This window comes from Mixophyes fleayi, chromosome 8 (assembly GCF_038048845.1).
Source record: "Mixophyes fleayi isolate aMixFle1 chromosome 8, aMixFle1.hap1, whole genome shotgun sequence".
Classification (NCBI taxonomy): domain Eukaryota; kingdom Metazoa; phylum Chordata; class Amphibia; order Anura; family Limnodynastidae; genus Mixophyes; species Mixophyes fleayi.
This window is the reverse complement of record NC_134409.1, coordinates 134,957,177-134,973,699: the sequence shown is the minus strand read 5'-3', so window position 1 is coordinate 134,973,699 and position 16,523 is coordinate 134,957,177. Positions and strand designations below refer to the sequence as shown.

Below are 16,523 nucleotides of genomic sequence, written 5' to 3'. Positions count from 1 at the left end.
ATAATTATAGAGCTTGTCTGCATGACAATTATAGCAAGATTTATAGAATATGTTACAATAAGCCTTGTCCCCACCAAGTGCTGTAATTAATGCCATGCCCACTCTGACGGTATTATTTACAGGCTGGTATGAGTGAATTGGATCAAGGAGAGGCATGTAGAATGATGTTTAAATAACATGGCAAAGCCGTAAAAAAGTATCAGTGTGGGTGTAGCAGGATTCTGATTGCCTGACCCTAATTAGCCAAAATAAACCATTAAAATCATCCAGGTGAGATGTTCCTAGGTGGGGTAGACATTTGTTTCTGAATTTATTTACAATCGATTGTACAGGAAACACATGAAAAACACATGAAAACTTAGATATGTAAAACAAGTTTTTTCATTAAAAAAAAATGTTCATTAAAAGCACTTTATAAAATGTCTCTGATTCATCACTTATTTATTTTGCATTTCTAATATTCTGCAAATTTAGCCTGATAGACCTAAAAGTAATCAATATCGCCTTCAAAACACAGATTACTTAAAAACCATAACTTTGCATCTAATGTGCTTCAATGTGTCTCCCATCGTGAGACGACCTTCATTTATTGCTTTGAACATCCCATCTGCAACATTTAAAGAAATTCATAATCATCATCATTTATTTATATAGCGCCACTACTTCCGCAGCGCTGTACAGAGAACTCACATCAGTCCCTGCCCCATTGGAGCTTACAGTCTAAGGGGCATATTTAATAAAGCACGATAGTGCTTTTAACGGGTCATTAAGGTGTCCTCCTGTCCTCCGCAAATTTATTAAGGGTGCATCACAGCAGATATCATGGATATCTGCTTCTTTGCATTCCTCTTCGTTTTTGGGAGCAGTCACCATTCAACAGAATGGTGACTGCTCCTGGCTGTAATCTAACAAGTCCCGAAAAAACATTTTTTTCGGGAACTTGTCATGTTAATGTACGCCAGATTTCTTCAATTCCGATGATGTACGCCAGCTGAAGCTGAAGCTGGCGTACATCATCGGAATTGAAGAAATCTAATGCTGTCAGCTCTGCTCCGAAGAGCAGAGCTGTACAGCGCATGTGTGGAGGGATCACATGATCCCTCCCTGTCACTCAGCGCGCTCTCTCTGCAACTATCGTTGCAGAGACAGAGAGGAGATCTGTGTGCGCATGTCCAGTTCTTGGAACTGGACATGCGCAATTGAAGAGTGAAGAGAAGACCCGGAGACAGCGCTTCCGAAGAGGGGGGTAAGTATGATTTTTTTTATCACTGAAACAGCAGTTTTTCGGAACTGCTGTTTCTGTGCAGGGCTGTACATAAATGTGAGAAATAGTTCAATCCTTATCATTGCGATAAGGATTGAAAACTACTTTTCACTTTATGTGAATATTGATAAATGTCCCCCTATGTTCCCTATCATACAGACACAGACCAAGAGAAACTAAGGTTAATTTAATAGCAGCCAATTAACCTACCAGTATGTTTTTTGGAGCGTGGGAGGAAACCGGAGCACCCGGAGGAAACCCACGCGATAACGGGGAGAACATACAAACTCCACACAGATAAGTCCATGGTTGGGAACTGAACTCATGACCCCAGTGCTGTGAGGCAGAGGTGCTAACCATTGAGCCACCATGCTGCCCATGGATTATAGGGATTAATGTGCTGAAATTCTGACGTCCTATAAACGCAATAACATGCGTTATTGTGCGGCATTAACACGACAAGTGCAGAAACGTCGCCGTCTTAAACAAAGAGGCCCTGGAAGTAATTGTCACCTTATGAGACTTATTTGTGAGTCAACTTCAGACAGTGTAAAATTAAACCTATCTAGGTTCTATTTTTGATATACCCCGTTGTGTTTTCTTTTTGGCTTCTCAGTGCTTTTCTGCAAGGGCTTTGTATAATCCAGACAGAGTGGTTGATTTCATTACCATTGGATATGACACAAAGCGGTTTTGGCTGCAGCTGCAGCTGCACCCTGCACTGAGAGCAGAGAAGACTCTCCGTCATGTCCGGGCCAAAAGTAATATAAAATTGCTCTAAATATAAAAGGCCTGGCCAACCTGTGACTTTCAAGGTGTTGTGAAACTACAAGTCCCAGCATGCCCTGACAGCTATCAGCTGGCTATCTACTGGCAAAGCATGCTGGGAGTTGTAGTTTGGTTGGCCAGTCCTGCTTTAAAACAAGCCGCAGTGGACAGAAAATAAGGACAGGATCAGGATTATCCCTTTTCCCTAAAGTGTTCTGGGTCCTTTTTAAATACCTTCCATCCTAAGCTGCTTAATGTAACACATGATTTCTGTACGTAATATACCAGATAAGATATAAGAAAGCTTTATGTAGCGTAGAATATGCATTAGATATGCTAATAAACCTTTTACAAACCACTGTTTTCTCCTAATTCCTGAGCCCTGGGTTGTTATTGTCTGTAGAAAATCCTCTAACTGCAAAACTGCTCTTCTCAAAGACATCTCCGGCTTCTAATTTAGATCCTTGGACTTGATAAAGTTTTTCTTATCTGCGATTAATTTGGTATTATGATAAAATGCAAATAGTTTCTTAATGCTCCATAAACCCCATAAAGAAACCAGATTAATTCAGGAGACCACCCCAGAGTTTGGAAGTGATTATCAGGTCTGATCACTGGCTGAGCCCTGGGATAGATGCTGTACAGGTGATTAGAATTATATCTGCAATGGGCACAAAATCATTATTGAGAATTTCTTCAATGTAAACAGCAACGTGAGAGGAGGGTTCTGGTTCTGTCTATGTAGGACCCCCACCATGCATTTCTTTTTGACCTTTCCGAGGTGGAAGTCGACTAAAGGTCAGAATGATCCCCTTTTTTAATAAGCCCCCCAGTAAAGTCAAACTCTTCAATCACTAAGATTTCCTTAAATATTGTAAATTAATCACAACTGTATGTTTGTTCGTATAAATGTTTTATAAATACATTTGTTGTATACAAATCGGAAGCAAATAGTTATTAGCTTTCAACTAATGTATTATTGTCATACGTTGTGTAAAACTGATTGTGATCTTTGCAATATGTTTTATTATAAAAAAAAACAACTTTAAATATGTTTGCTGCAACTTCTGATTGCATTTCTCTGTCATAGTGACAGTGTATCCTATTAACTGCTCTCTCACTTTGTTTTTTGGCCAAAATTACATAGTGCACAAGGAGATTTTGGGAAGAAATTCTATATTAATTTTAGATTAAAATAAAGCAAACTTATTTCTTGGTGAATATACACAGTAATATATTAGTATTTTGTAGCTGATTTTTAGGCTATATTCCACAGGGGCTGATGGGGCATCTTGGGACTTGTAGTTCCTTAGCAGCTGGAGAGGTGCCAGTTGCTAAAACCTACTGTATGGGATAGATTGTCAGATATGCTCTTACTGCTGCATTACCACCTAACACATTTAAGATTGCCCCTTTAAAAAATGACTGCGATGACCAATCAGAAGCTGCGATCTCAGCACTGGTTCTGCCACTCCCAACTCTCCTCCCTGGCATTGCACAGCATTTGTTTTTGGTTGGGGCTCTAAGATGAATCATGGAGCAGCCCTTAGGGGTATTTCAATTAGTAAGATTTAACAATAGGTAGTAATGCAGCTTTACGTTTTAGTGTTACAGTTGGTCAAACAGAGTTGTTTGTGTGTCTGCCTCACAGCACTGGGGTCATGAGTTCAATTCCTGACCATGGAGTTTGTATGTACTCCCCATGTTTGCGTGGGTTTCCTCCGGGTGCTCCGGTTTCCTCCCACACTCCAAAAACATACTGGTAGGTTAATTGGCTGCTAACAATTTGACCCTAGTCTGTCTGTCTGTGTGTGTGTGTTAGGGAATTTAGACTGTAAGCCTCAATGGGGCAGGGACTGATGTGAGTTCTCTGTACAGCGCTGCGGAATTAGTGGCGCTATATAAATAAATGGTAAATATATAGCAACGTGAGGTCCGCAGCGCCGTACATAGGGTAAACAGCAAGACCGTACATGGTATAACAGGACAATACAGTAAACAGATAACACTACAACTCCCAACACAGCTACTGATAGCCTGGATGGATAATGAGGTACAAGGGGTATATTCAATGCAGGCTGAAGCCTGTGCCCATTAGCGTGGGCACAACTAACAGGTTTAGAGCCACTGAAAGAGGTGCAAAGACAATGGAGGAGAGGAGACAATGGGCAGAGAGCCCAAGGAGGAGGTGGACACTGTATCTGGTGAGCAAAGGTTATAGGTAATGCGAACAGGAGGGAAGAGGGCCCTGATCACTAGAGCTTACAATCTAAAGAGAAAGCAGCAGACGGTTGACACATGGGGGTGAGCCAATGTGAGGGGATCTGAGGACAAGAGTGGGAGAGACGGAGGATGAGAGGGTGAGGTATACTACATGGTGAGATGGTGAAGTGGAGGACTGGTAGTCTTCTCCAACCTAGTAATAGGTATAAAACACCTTTTTTTTTTTTTTTTTTTTTAATTTCTAAATAGATGATTTAGCCAATGTCCCACTGTCCTATCGCACTGATCTAGGTGTTGGTGTGAGGGGGCTGCTCATTGCGAGAGAGAGAGGAAAAGTGAAAGTGTTGCCCATAGCAACCAATCAGATTCTAGATATCATGATGTAGAATGAATTAGATAAATGATAGCTGGAATCTGATTGGTTGCTTTAGGCAACAGCTCCACTTTTCCTGTTTAGAACGTTTGCTAAATCTACCCCTTAGGGTTATGTCAGTTTGTGTGATGGTTCTATAGAACCCTTTGTAATTGCTGACTACTTACTAAACCACTTCATGGACAGTGGTATCAATGGCTACATAGAAACCTGCAGGCTATAAAAGTAGAATTGAATCAACCACAACACATCACAATAAAGTCTGTACAAAGTTGTTTATTGCACCTTTTTTTATATTGTGTTTTGTTACAAGTTGTGTTAGTCTCTCTCTGATGTATTGTTGCCATTTGAAGACATATCACATAAGCAAGAAAGAAAGTGTTTTTCGTGTAGTTCTGTGGTCTATTTTCTCTCTTTATTCCATTTACATGGTTTTAGAAAACCGAATTATAATTTGTAAACTCTTGACGCCAGCTATTCAGTATTATTATAGCGCAGTTAAGCGGTGAGTGTAGCGATTCATCTTCCAGTGTTTGGAATTGTGCCCAGAAAATTGCAACAAACTTCTTACAATTGAACAACGTTATACCGGCAGCTTCTAAAGCAACTTGTGTCCAGGCTCGTTCATTAGCAACATTCATACATGCAGATTCAGGAACAGTTAGGTACACTCTGCTAGATAATGTATCTAACCAATGATAGGAGTGGTACAGCCCTGTGGGCTTATTATATCTCATTAAGAGGCCAGAATTATTGTTCTTGAAGCTGAAGATGTGAATTAAGAGAAACATTTATATTGAATAATTTATATATTTATATTTATAAGTCACCACAAGGGGTCTAATTGCCAAATAACACAGATACGTAAACAACAAAATTCCAAACATCAAATTGACATCATTACAGCCCGCAAAATGACATAATTACCTAAGGGAAACACTTAGAGAAAGGCTGCTGCCTGCGAGAGCTGACATTTTAGAGGGGAGGGGTGGGCACACAGGGTGAGACTGAGTGGGGGGCAGAGATGTGAGAGGTAGGAGGATGGTTGGTGGGCTGGAATGAAGAGATGAGTTTTTAGAGCATGTTTGAAGCCTTGGAGACTTGTCTAATTGGACGTGGATCCAGTGCAAAAATTGCTTCCACTATGTGCAGGTAAACAGTACGGACTTATTCATACATACCGGCATGCATTCACCACTTGGTGTATGCTGCTTAACCGGCGGTTTAAATCAGGTTTATTGCACGCTGACAGTACATACGTGTGTTCGGAGTGAATTCTGGGTGGATATGCATTCAAGGCGATAGGACACAGGGTCTTTATCATTAAGGAGAGCAAAGTATAGAGAAGCAGTAACTTCATACTTGCCAACTTATGGCAAGTATGGTCCGGGAACCTGCCGGGGAAGGTGGGCGTGCAGGGGGCGGGGCGCCGGAAATCGTGTCGTTTTGGGGCCAAGCGCCTCGATTCACCAGGAATCGTGGCGTTTTGGACCTAAATCTGCCCACTTCACTAGGAAGTGGGCAGACCTGGGAGATTACCACTCTCTCCCGGGAGTCCGTGGGACTCACGCTAAATGCGGGAGTCTCCCGGACTTTCCGGGAGAGTTGGCAAATATGAGTAACTTTGCACCTGGGAAAACCATGTTGCATTGGAGGGGGAGGTAAATTTAAAATGTGGGGACAGATTTATAGTTGGGGTAGGGCATGTCCTAGATCAACTTTAAATTTCAGTGTAAAAATAAAGCTATCAAGTATTTGTGTACTACATAAAAAAAAACAACCAGTATTTTTACTTATGTGCAAATAATAAACTAATTTGCACCCCTTGTATTGTAACATGGTTTGTCCAGGAGCAAACTTGCTCCAATTTTTGCTTCACTCTCCTTAATGACTCAGGCACACCGTCTTTATAATGCACGCAGTAAGCGCAGTTAGGACGGAGTGTATTATTGGTGCATGAAAAGCAATAAAGCATAAAAAAAGTCAATACATGATGGATGTTTGTTGTTATATTTAGGAACCAGGCAGACAAATGTGCTCATAAATGCCTCTATGTGACCTAAAGGAGGGATAATGACGGGGTTTAGAGGGGCTGCAACATTTAACAGAATTACATCTATGTTCTCTCTCCTTTTTTCCGCTATCTCAGTAAATACATATAAATAGATTTCTTTAATTCACTGAAGTTATTTTGGAAAGTCTCCTTCATGTGAATGTTTAGTATTTGTCTTTTGTGAATGTTGGAAAAAAACAAACACATAATTTATGGCATATTTTTCCTGCCTGGCTGCCAAACTTCATTAGACAAAGTGCGGCCCTGCCCGCATCTGACAGCGCGCTGTCCGCTAATTCATGCAGATTTTCTGCAGCTCAGAGTCGGTTAAGACATCCAGCGGACAGATATCTAGTTTAGGGATAAAAACGTAGATGACAGACGTGAAAGAGAATCTGTACAGTTAGCCGAGGAAAGCTCAGGAATAAGAGATGATGACAAATTTGTTTGCACTCCTGCTTCTCTGATAGCATTTTATACATGATCTGGGCCACAGAGCTTGCCATCTATATAGGGATGTGACGGAAAACAGTCCAATCCCCTGTGTAAAGTCTATAACAATAGACTCTTAGAAGGTAATCTCAAGCTGTTGTGGAACCACAAGTCCCAGCATGATCTCTCAGCCTAGCCCCTGCCCTATATTGTATCAAGGAGCAGTATACAATCATCATCATCATCATCATTTATATGCCGCCACTAATTCCGCAGCGCTGTGCAGAGAACTCGCTCACATCAGTCCCTGCCGCATAGGAGCTTACAGTCTAAATTCCCTAACATACACACACGCACAGACAGAAACTAAGGTCAATTTGGTAGCAGCCAATTAATCTACCAGTATGTTTTTGGATTGTGGGAGGAAACCCACGCAAACACGGGGTGAACATACAAACTCCACACAGATAAGCCCATGGTCGGTAATCAAACTCATGACCACAGTGCTGTCAGGCAGAAGTGCTAACCACTGAGCCATTGTGCAACAGTGAGCTTATAAAGATAAATAGAACTAAGGGATGATTAAGCCCTAAGAAAAATAAAAACTGAGGTTTGTGTGCATAATATTTGGATCACTAAGGGTTAACAAAGCCGGAAGGTGTGGCGTTGTCTGGACAAGTGTCATAGGGGGGGAGGAGCAAAAGGAATGGTTTAAAAGAGCGGGGAGGAGTTAGTAAACTCTTGGTTCCAGGGATTTTAAGGTATAGTAATAAAATTTAGGGGGAATGGGCAGAAACAGTGTGGGGTGGAGGGGTTGTTCCCCCTGTAAAACCACAAGTGGCCCAGCGGTCATTTGCCCCCCCCCCCCCCCCTCCTCCTCCTAGAGATGTAACTGTCATGGGGTAATATGAACCGGGTAAGATTAGGTTTGTAAACAAAATAATCTGCAAGTTAACTGGTAAGGACAGCAAGGTGTCGCTTTGTAAAAGAGGAATTGTGAGATTTGGGGCCAGTAGAACTATTGGTTCCTGAACTTCCTGTAAGGAGCAGTCAAGTTGCAGCAGGGAATGCTGAGAGGGCAGTATTTAGCGTTGAGGTTGCCCTGGCATATGCCCTAAATTATTAATCTTGCCCCCTCAGGTCCAATCACGCTTCCTCCCCCATTAATTTCAGTGAAAAATAGGATTAGGTAACACACCAACATGCAACATCCAAACAAACTATATAGGCAAAAATAAATTTAGAATAATGAGAAACCAATGACATGCAGCATTTTTCTAGGTACCGATATGGGCGATACTGCTGCACCACTACCACTAAATGCCTGGACGGGCACAGATGCCCTTTCTCAGGCTTTGTCTTATTTAATCTTCTGGAGTAACTGACATAGGTAAAACATAAATTGCTCCCATGTGTCACATCTCTATCATGCTGCAACTAAGCCATTTCCTGGAAGCCGAGTGAGGCGTTTTATATGCAGATATAAATTGTACTGGGCCGTTGTAACTCTGCCTTCCTTGCAATACACCTAAGAAAAAACATTTAATAAGGGTTACTGGGATCATGGCTGCTGTGTGGGTGAGAGCAGGCAGGAGGTGAGACTGTACTGCCCTCTAGTGTTGGGAGCATTGAACAGCATGAAATCCTTATGTGACAAGTGTACAATGGTCTTCTGATGTGAGTAATGGGGTCACAAACCTATGTTATGTTGCCATATATAGTTGTAATAATTCCACTTTAAATAATGATTTGTAGATATCTCCCTGTGTTCAAGACTCACGTTTGTCGCTTGTTCATCAGGCTTGGGCAACCTGAGTTGTGGTACTAGAAGTCCCAGGATACCCTACCAGCTTAATTCTGTTTTGCAAACTATTTATTCCTTGGAACCATTTTACAGTTTCTTGGGTCCATTTTAGAACTTTTGGTGGCGTTTTGTGAAATATTTTTATTTATTTCTATCAAAAACCTCAGATGCCGGGTGTGTTTTGAATGGAGTTGATCAGAATGGCTTAATTTCTGCTTGTCTTATTGTTCTCTTCCATTATGCCTCCGCAGCTCATGATGAGAACATGTCAGATTTGTGCATGTGTAATTAAGAAATCCTTTCTGATTAATGTGACAGGCCTGTTATTAAACTGTCTTTTTTTATTTTTCTAAACGTTCGATGTATTAAGTGAGCGGCTTCTAAAAAAAATGATGCTGCACGCTCCCCCCACCCTCTTCCAGCATGCTTCTTCATCCTGGTGTGCATATACAAGCTGCATAGTCTAGCGCACCTCCAGCAGTAACCCTCCCCCCTGCATAGCATGGAGTCTGAGTAAGTACCCTGTGCCAGGGTATGCCCACTCCTCTGTCCCCTAGTCACTTGCTTTCCAGGAACCATCCTTTAATATGATGACCTGGTGGTAGGTATCATAAAGAGCCCTCTAGGTATTATTATTATTATTATTATTATTATTATTATCATTTATTTATATAGCGCCACAAAATTCTGCAGCGCTGTACAGAGAACTCGCTCACATCAGTCCTTGCCCCATTGGGGCTTACAGTCTAAATTCCCTAACATACAGACAGACAGAGAGAGAGACACACACAGACTAGGGTCAATTGATTGATAGAAGCCAATTAACCTACTAGTATGTTTTTGGTGTGTGAGAGGAAACTGGAGCACCCGGAGGAAACCCACGCAAACACAGGGAGAACATACAAACTCCTCACAGATAAGGCCATGGTCGGGAATTGAACTCATGACCCCAGTGCTGTAAGGCAGAAGTGCTAACCACTGAGCCACCGTATGTATAGAAAGACCCTAAAATAATTGCATCAAGATGCAGCTCTTTAAACCGAGCAGACTCGGATGTAGCTACCAATAGTCAGGAATTACTGACCGTACCATTCGCTCCAAATCATTAAACATCAATAAAACATAGCATTGGCAAGTAGTCCCAAATATGTTCACCTTATTTGGAGAGATCAGGATCTGTTTCACTTCTAATGTGATTTATGATATTATTCGGCCATTTGAATTACAACCCAGCCAGATTGGGAGGTATTGTTACCTATGATTGGAAGCTATATTGCTACCTGTGCTCTGATATTGGCATCCGTAAATTTGGCTGAACTGTGAAATGGTTTGAGCTGTCCCAGTTGGACACCCGTGAATGGCCAAAATTGGATGAAGACCTAACTGTTCAGCTCGAACCGAAAGACCGAATTGAAGACTGAACCTTAATGTGTATGGTCATCTGAAAGATGGCATTGCTCTAAAGTTATCCAAAAAGCATGTAACACCTGGTCATACATTCCTAGTGACGCATTCCAAGTGTGGTATGTCGTCGTGTATGAATCGCCACCCCAAAAGTCTTTCAGACCCAAAGCCCTTGTCGACGTGAGGTTCCTCTTGTCCCTGCAGGGTGCACCTCTTAACTGCGACTCCAGACTTCTTACCTCTATTCATATCTATAGATCACAGTTTTTTATTCAATTTCCAAACAGAACTGAAGATTTCCATTATTACAGAGTTTTCTTTGCTGTCCATTCGGAGTGACGACATCGTGGCCACCTCTAGAGATACTGAAGTGTGTTGTCCGTATAGATAAAACGCCTGAAATGGAGTTTTTATATACGCAATCTTGTGTCTTCCAGTTTAGTCCCAAGACTAACATGTGCGGAGATCTGTTCCTTGCAACGCTTTGCTCTTGAGATAATAGACGGCTTCTCAGGCTCCAAGAGTTCCCTCGTCGCTCAGAGTCAATTTTCCTCTTTACAGCAACCTCTCATAATTTCCTTACACAAAAGAAACTCAGTCTCCTGGGGACCAAGTTATTTCTCTCAGTATGCGGCCTTCCGTTCTCTAGGGGGAAAACAAATAGAATATATTGTTTTCTCTGCTTTGCAGAAAGCTGCGTGAAATCTGCTGGAAGAAAAAAATGGGAAACTCTTGATATAAAAATTCTTCAAAGGCTGCGTAGACGGCCTGCGTTCTGCTGGGGTGCTGTGCCCCAGGTATCAGCATAAACATTTCAAGGGGTGCCTTTTTAGCGACGAACCAATCTTGTCCACCAGCTTTAAATAGCATTAAAGGGGAGTTGTGAACCAATCAGAAGCCAGTATTTCAGATGGCCCATCTACTCGCTCCCCCCACACCCTTGGCACACCTAATTGTCCCGATGTTTTCGGACTTTGAAAGGGGGCAGAGTTTATGTGAAAATGGGCATGACCAAAAGTGGAGAGGGGTCTTATTTGCCCCAGAATATCTCAGTGTTGGGAGTTATGCCTTTTGTTTTTGGGACCACACAAGGACTACTAGACCCATGTCTGCCTGGCACGATATGTTGTAATAAAACACCAACATTACTTTGTACAGAATACCTGTGTCACTGTGCCATTGTGAGTATGGGACAGCATGTGGCTCAGTGGTTAGCACTTCTGCCTCACAGTACTAGGGTCATGGCCTGATCTGTATGGAGTTTGTATCCCCGTGCTTGCGTGGGTTTCCTCCCACATGCCAAAAACATACTAGTAGGTTAATTGGCTGCTATCAAATTGACCCTAGTCTCTCGGTCTGTCTGTGTGTGTGTGTGTTAGAGAATTTAGACTGTAAGCTCCAATGGGGCAGGGACTGATGTGAGTGAGTTCCCTGTACAGCTTTGCGGAATTAGTGGTGCTATATAAATAGCTGATGATGATAATGATGAGTGTGGTAGGGGAGTTTAAAAGCTAAAATTGTAATTTGCACCCAGTATGCATAAATTAAATATTCTCTAATTATGGGTGTCTGGGATATTGTTGCTGCATGGGGTAGTACTAATCTAAAACCTTCTGAAGATTTCATTTGTTTACATTTTAGGAATATGTATGTATTATGTCTAGTTGGGGCAGTACGGTGGCTCAGTGGTTAGCACTTCTACATCACAGCACTGGGGTCATGAGTTCAATTCCCGACCATGGCCTTATCTGTGTGGAGTTTGTATGTTCTCCCCATGTTTGCGTGGGTTTCCTCCGGGTGCTCTGGTTTCCTCCCACACTCCAAAAACATACTGGTAGGGTAATTGACTGCTATCAAATTGACCTTAGTCTCTCTCTCTCCGTCTGTCTGTCTGTCAGTGTTTATTAGGTGATTTAGACTGTAAGCTCCAATGGGGCAGGGACTGATGCGAGTGAGTTCTCTGTACAGCGCTGCGGATTTAGTGGCGCTGTATAAATAGCTGATGATGATGATAGTCATACAAGTGAAACAATATATTCTCGCCATATACTGATCTACATCCGTTGCTGATCACAATTTTTGATGAATATCGCACACATTTGAGATCTGAGCTAAATGCTTTAAAACCGAGTAAAGCATAGATCCTGACAAAACAAATAGGACTTTAATGGTGTTTTATTAAACTGTTATCCACCATTAAGTTTCCATGCAAACCTTGTTTATCTCCGCTCCCAAGAATTAATTTTTTTAATTGTTTTATGATTCACAAGCTTTTCAGAGATTTGTTTTTATTAATTAATTTTTCTCTCTGAATAGCAGTTATTTTATGGGAAAGCACGTGAACCAATCTTAACCACATGAATTGATATATTTTCAGGTGTCTTTTGCCCCAGACCTGTGTGCGCATATTTGTTTGTATTTTCAATCCTCTAGAATGTAAGCTCTTGCGGGCAGTGTCCTCTCTGCCTTTTGTCCCACGTCTGTCCACTGCCTGATTCCATAGTACGTCCTGTCACGTCTTTTGCTGCACTCAGTGTGAGTCCCCATAGCCTTACTCACACTCATCTGTGCTACTTATGTGTATTACCTCATCTATTTGTGACTTGCTTCTGTATCCAGCTCTACGGAATCTGTGGCGCCTTATAAATAAATAAAAAATATATAATAATGTAGAAATATTGCTTATCCCAAATCAAATCTTAGAAACTGTAGTTCTCCCCCTGCTGGTGACAAAGGGTACTACCAGCTCTAGAGTTTGCATTATTCAGTCTTAAATAGCACTTTTGCTCTGTATTTAAAAATCTAATGGATTGTATTGATGTCTACACCACAATCGCAACATTATCTCATGCGTATCTCCTAATGAGCGGCATCTTGTCGTCACAAATAAAATACTTTAAAATGGATGCATTTACTAATTGAAATTGTACCGATCGGTTCTATGTCATTTTAGGGGTATATTTTAAAAAAATATTTATTTTGGTTTAAAAATGTAACGTATCAGTAATGAATCAATGGTAAATGGAAAACATTGACTGAATTGTTAATTGTATTCTAAGAACGTGCCACATAAAAGTACATATTTAGAATGATGTAGATGAGTTATAGATATATAAATGTAGATGAGATATAGAAATATAGATCAGATAGATGTAGTTATATATATATATATATTTATTCAATCTGTACAGAGCTATTCTGTTACTTATGAATCAATCTGGCGATCAAACGAGATCTTGAATTATAGGGTGATGTAAGATAGAGAAGCACCAGCCATCATCAAGCCGGGGGGGGGGGGGGGGGGGGGCGCGGGGTCAATGACGTGATTCACAGTAAATCACATCATTACAAACCCGCCACGGTCGGCCAGGGTCCAGATGGATGGCCTTCTCTTGCGGGAGTCTAGGAGAACTTAACGAAATTCGGCAAGGTGGCACAATATACTGTTTATCAAGCTGCGGAAATAGACGTTTCCTTTTGCAGCAATAAATAAAATCTCAACTGTAATTTCCATTACATGTGATTGTCTTACCAGTTACTCTGGTGATAGATGTATTTTTAAATATATATATATAATTTATGGGGGGTCGCAGTAAATGGCGATCATAGAATGACATTTTTCACCTTGTCGAGGCAAATAAGGATAAATAAGCCCCTTTTGGGATGGTAAAATCATGGTTTCTAACCCATATTTTTCCTCTAAATAATTCCCCCATAACTCCAAGGGCAATAACTTCTCCCTGATCAGTTTCGGCTCCTGTGCACTCCAGCAGTTGGCCCCGCCCACTTGTAACTCAGTCACTCATTAGTGTTAAATAGTGGAATTCAGAGAGGACAATGCACTGGTCACTCTTTACTGTACTAATTAACAAAGTGAGCAGTTTTCAGATAGCTGAGCTTTTTATAGAGCAGTGGATTCTCTAACCATTGTGTATAATCCAATCACAATACACTTTTTTATTCTAATAAAATGCCAAATAAAATTGGGATAGAATAGATGACCCACTAATTCCGTTTTCTGTGTCATAGATTGATTCCATAGTTATCTGATTATTCAGCTTGCATGAATTATTTCTCCATTTAACTTTTAGACTTCTGTATACTTCTATCTCCCATCAACTTATCTAATAAAAAAAAATCCTCACAAAGTATGTATTTGGACTATTTGAGCACCCTGATTAAACCCACACAAACACAGGGAGAACATACAAACTCCACACAGATAGGTTCCTGGTCGGAATCAAACTCATGACCCCAGTGCTGTGATGCAATACTTGCCACTGTGCCATATACAAGAAGCACATTTTATATTCTTATATAACACTGGTAATGGTTAATGAACTGTTATTCTCCTCTCTGTTTCTCTCTGTCCCCGCGTTCGCTGTGCATGCTGGGCAATGTCAAACTACATCCTTTTAAAATGTGACTTTTCCGGCATCGATTTTACGTCTAGAGTACAAGCCTGCTTGAAATGTCACTGACTTTTAAACACCCTGATGTATGAACGTTAATTGTCTGAGTCGCTCTTTGCATAGTGAGGGAACCTGGCTGCCGCCGGTGTTACGATTACAAGAGCTAATAAGACACTGTTGGACATGGAAAGATAATGCACTGAATAATCATTTAACAACATTGGTACTCTAATACTGGGAGTCATATCAGTGCTTGGTGGTTTAATGCCTTGTAAGCCACCACTTTTCTGTTCCCAAATCTGCACCAAACCAATAGGTGACTTCATTCATTGAATGGTAGAAATATTTCCAGCCTCTAATCTAAAACCTAATTTCCAGCAAATTACTGAGTCCCAGAGAAAGAGACTGCAGAGAACAGCAGGCGAATGAATCAATGCTGCACTGATTAATTGACTCTTCTAATGCACAAGTAGGTAACTTGAGGTTGTGAGCACTTCCACCCCAGGCAAAGGGTTGTCATTCAGAGTGACTGGCAGCAGCTTGACTTGTGCTCTCCGTGTCCTCATTCTAAATATCCTTACAAGAAATCCTCAACCAACGTCTAGGTGGCTATAGCAGCTTCTTATCCATAGACAGCAATACAACAGTGCCACCCAGTGGACAAAGTTTGAGAAGCGGTGGTGTGTTTCGTTGGCAATCAATTTTGAACAAAGCCTCTCAGACACTGGTTCATCATGTATGTTTGTTCTTGTTGAATAAAACATGTTTCAGCAAATCGCATGTTTAGAAGGACAGGATTGTAATTTCATTAGCTAGATATGTTTTAAAACCAAATTTGGTCAAAAAACTTATATTAACTCCCAATTTATGTTGGATAACAGACGTGTTGTAGCTCTGTGGCCACAATGGAATTAATTATCAGAGCAGAGTAATTTCCCCTACCTTTGTGGAGTTTTGCTCTCCCTGCATTTAATAATACCTCTTTTCTCCATGTCCTTTATCTGTTAGGAGCAACCAGGAAGGCAGATAGACGAAGCTATTTAGTCACAAGCCAGCTAGGCATGTCAATCATGCCGGTTGGCGATTCCAATCTGGCCATAGATGCGTAGGTGGCCGGATGCTTTGCCGTGCAAGGTCTTTTCATAGCACTGCTGCATAATGGATCCCGTATTGGTTTTGTTTTCTGTATGTAAGGGTGTAAGCAGCAGAAATCCGTGTTACCGTCTGCATTCAGAGTAATGTGTTCTATGCAAATAAAGGAAAGTAATATTATATAATTCTCCAAGTGAACTCTGGCTGTTGCTATCAGATATGGGTGTGACTGTGATCTTCATCTCTCATAACCATCTGTTGAAAAGATCGTGACTCTGTACACTGTACAGATATCTGCCTACGCAGCTGGCTGTGAGTGCGTACACACTGCCACATTTGCCCGACATCGTTCCATCGTTGATGTTATGTTTAGAAAACTAAATCAACAGATGCCATGTGTTTTGGTACGATGAAACATGATCGTGGGAGCATCCATACTAATGCGATATCTGACCAAACTGTTGTTTACCGTGTGATGTGCATGCTAATTGCAGAGATATGTACCCAGCTTAACACCTATTGTGTTAATTAACTTTCACTTGGGAAATGGGGAAAGCGTTCGTGCAGCTACAATGTCTGGTATCCTCTATTTCACCTGCAAACTAAGGGATGAGCAGTTTGTAAAGTTGGTGTTATGGAACTTCAAGTGCTAAAATTAGCAAACTGCGGGTTTGAAAAAGTGGAGATGTTGCCTATAG

The 16,523-nt window shown here is 41.2% G+C and overlaps 2 protein-coding genes and 1 long non-coding RNA gene across 14 annotated transcripts in view; 1 reads left to right on the top strand and 2 right to left on the bottom strand.

Moving 5' to 3' along the window:
* The window catches only part of LSM3 (LSM3 homolog, U6 small nuclear RNA and mRNA degradation associated), a 491,439-nt gene that overhangs the window by 315,580 nt on the left and 159,336 nt on the right, over positions 1–16,523 (bottom strand). The window lies entirely within an intron of this gene.
* The window catches only part of GRIP2 (glutamate receptor interacting protein 2), a 225,014-nt gene that overhangs the window by 152,353 nt on the left and 56,138 nt on the right, over positions 1–16,523 (top strand). Inside the window, exon 1 of one of the 10 annotated variants that reach the window (XM_075183671.1) lies at positions 2,761–2,830. The exons of the other annotated variants lie outside the window; for them this stretch is intronic. Coding sequence (XP_075039772.1) covers positions 2,788–2,830 — 43 coding nt within the window. The 5' untranslated portion in view covers positions 2,761–2,787. Of the gene's footprint in view, positions 1–2,760; positions 2,831–16,523 lie in introns of those variants that run through there. 10 annotated transcript variants of the gene reach the window in all.
* LOC142099800 (uncharacterized) overlaps positions 1–16,523 on the bottom strand; it is a 38,945-nt gene that overhangs the window by 4,018 nt on the left and 18,404 nt on the right. For 2 of the 3 annotated variants that reach the window (XR_012678613.1, XR_012678615.1), the window contains one exon: positions 13,712–15,978. The exons of the other annotated variant lie outside the window; for it this stretch is intronic. This is a non-coding gene — a long non-coding RNA (uncharacterized LOC142099800). Of the gene's footprint in view, positions 1–13,711; positions 15,979–16,523 lie in introns of those variants that run through there. 3 annotated transcript variants of the gene reach the window in all.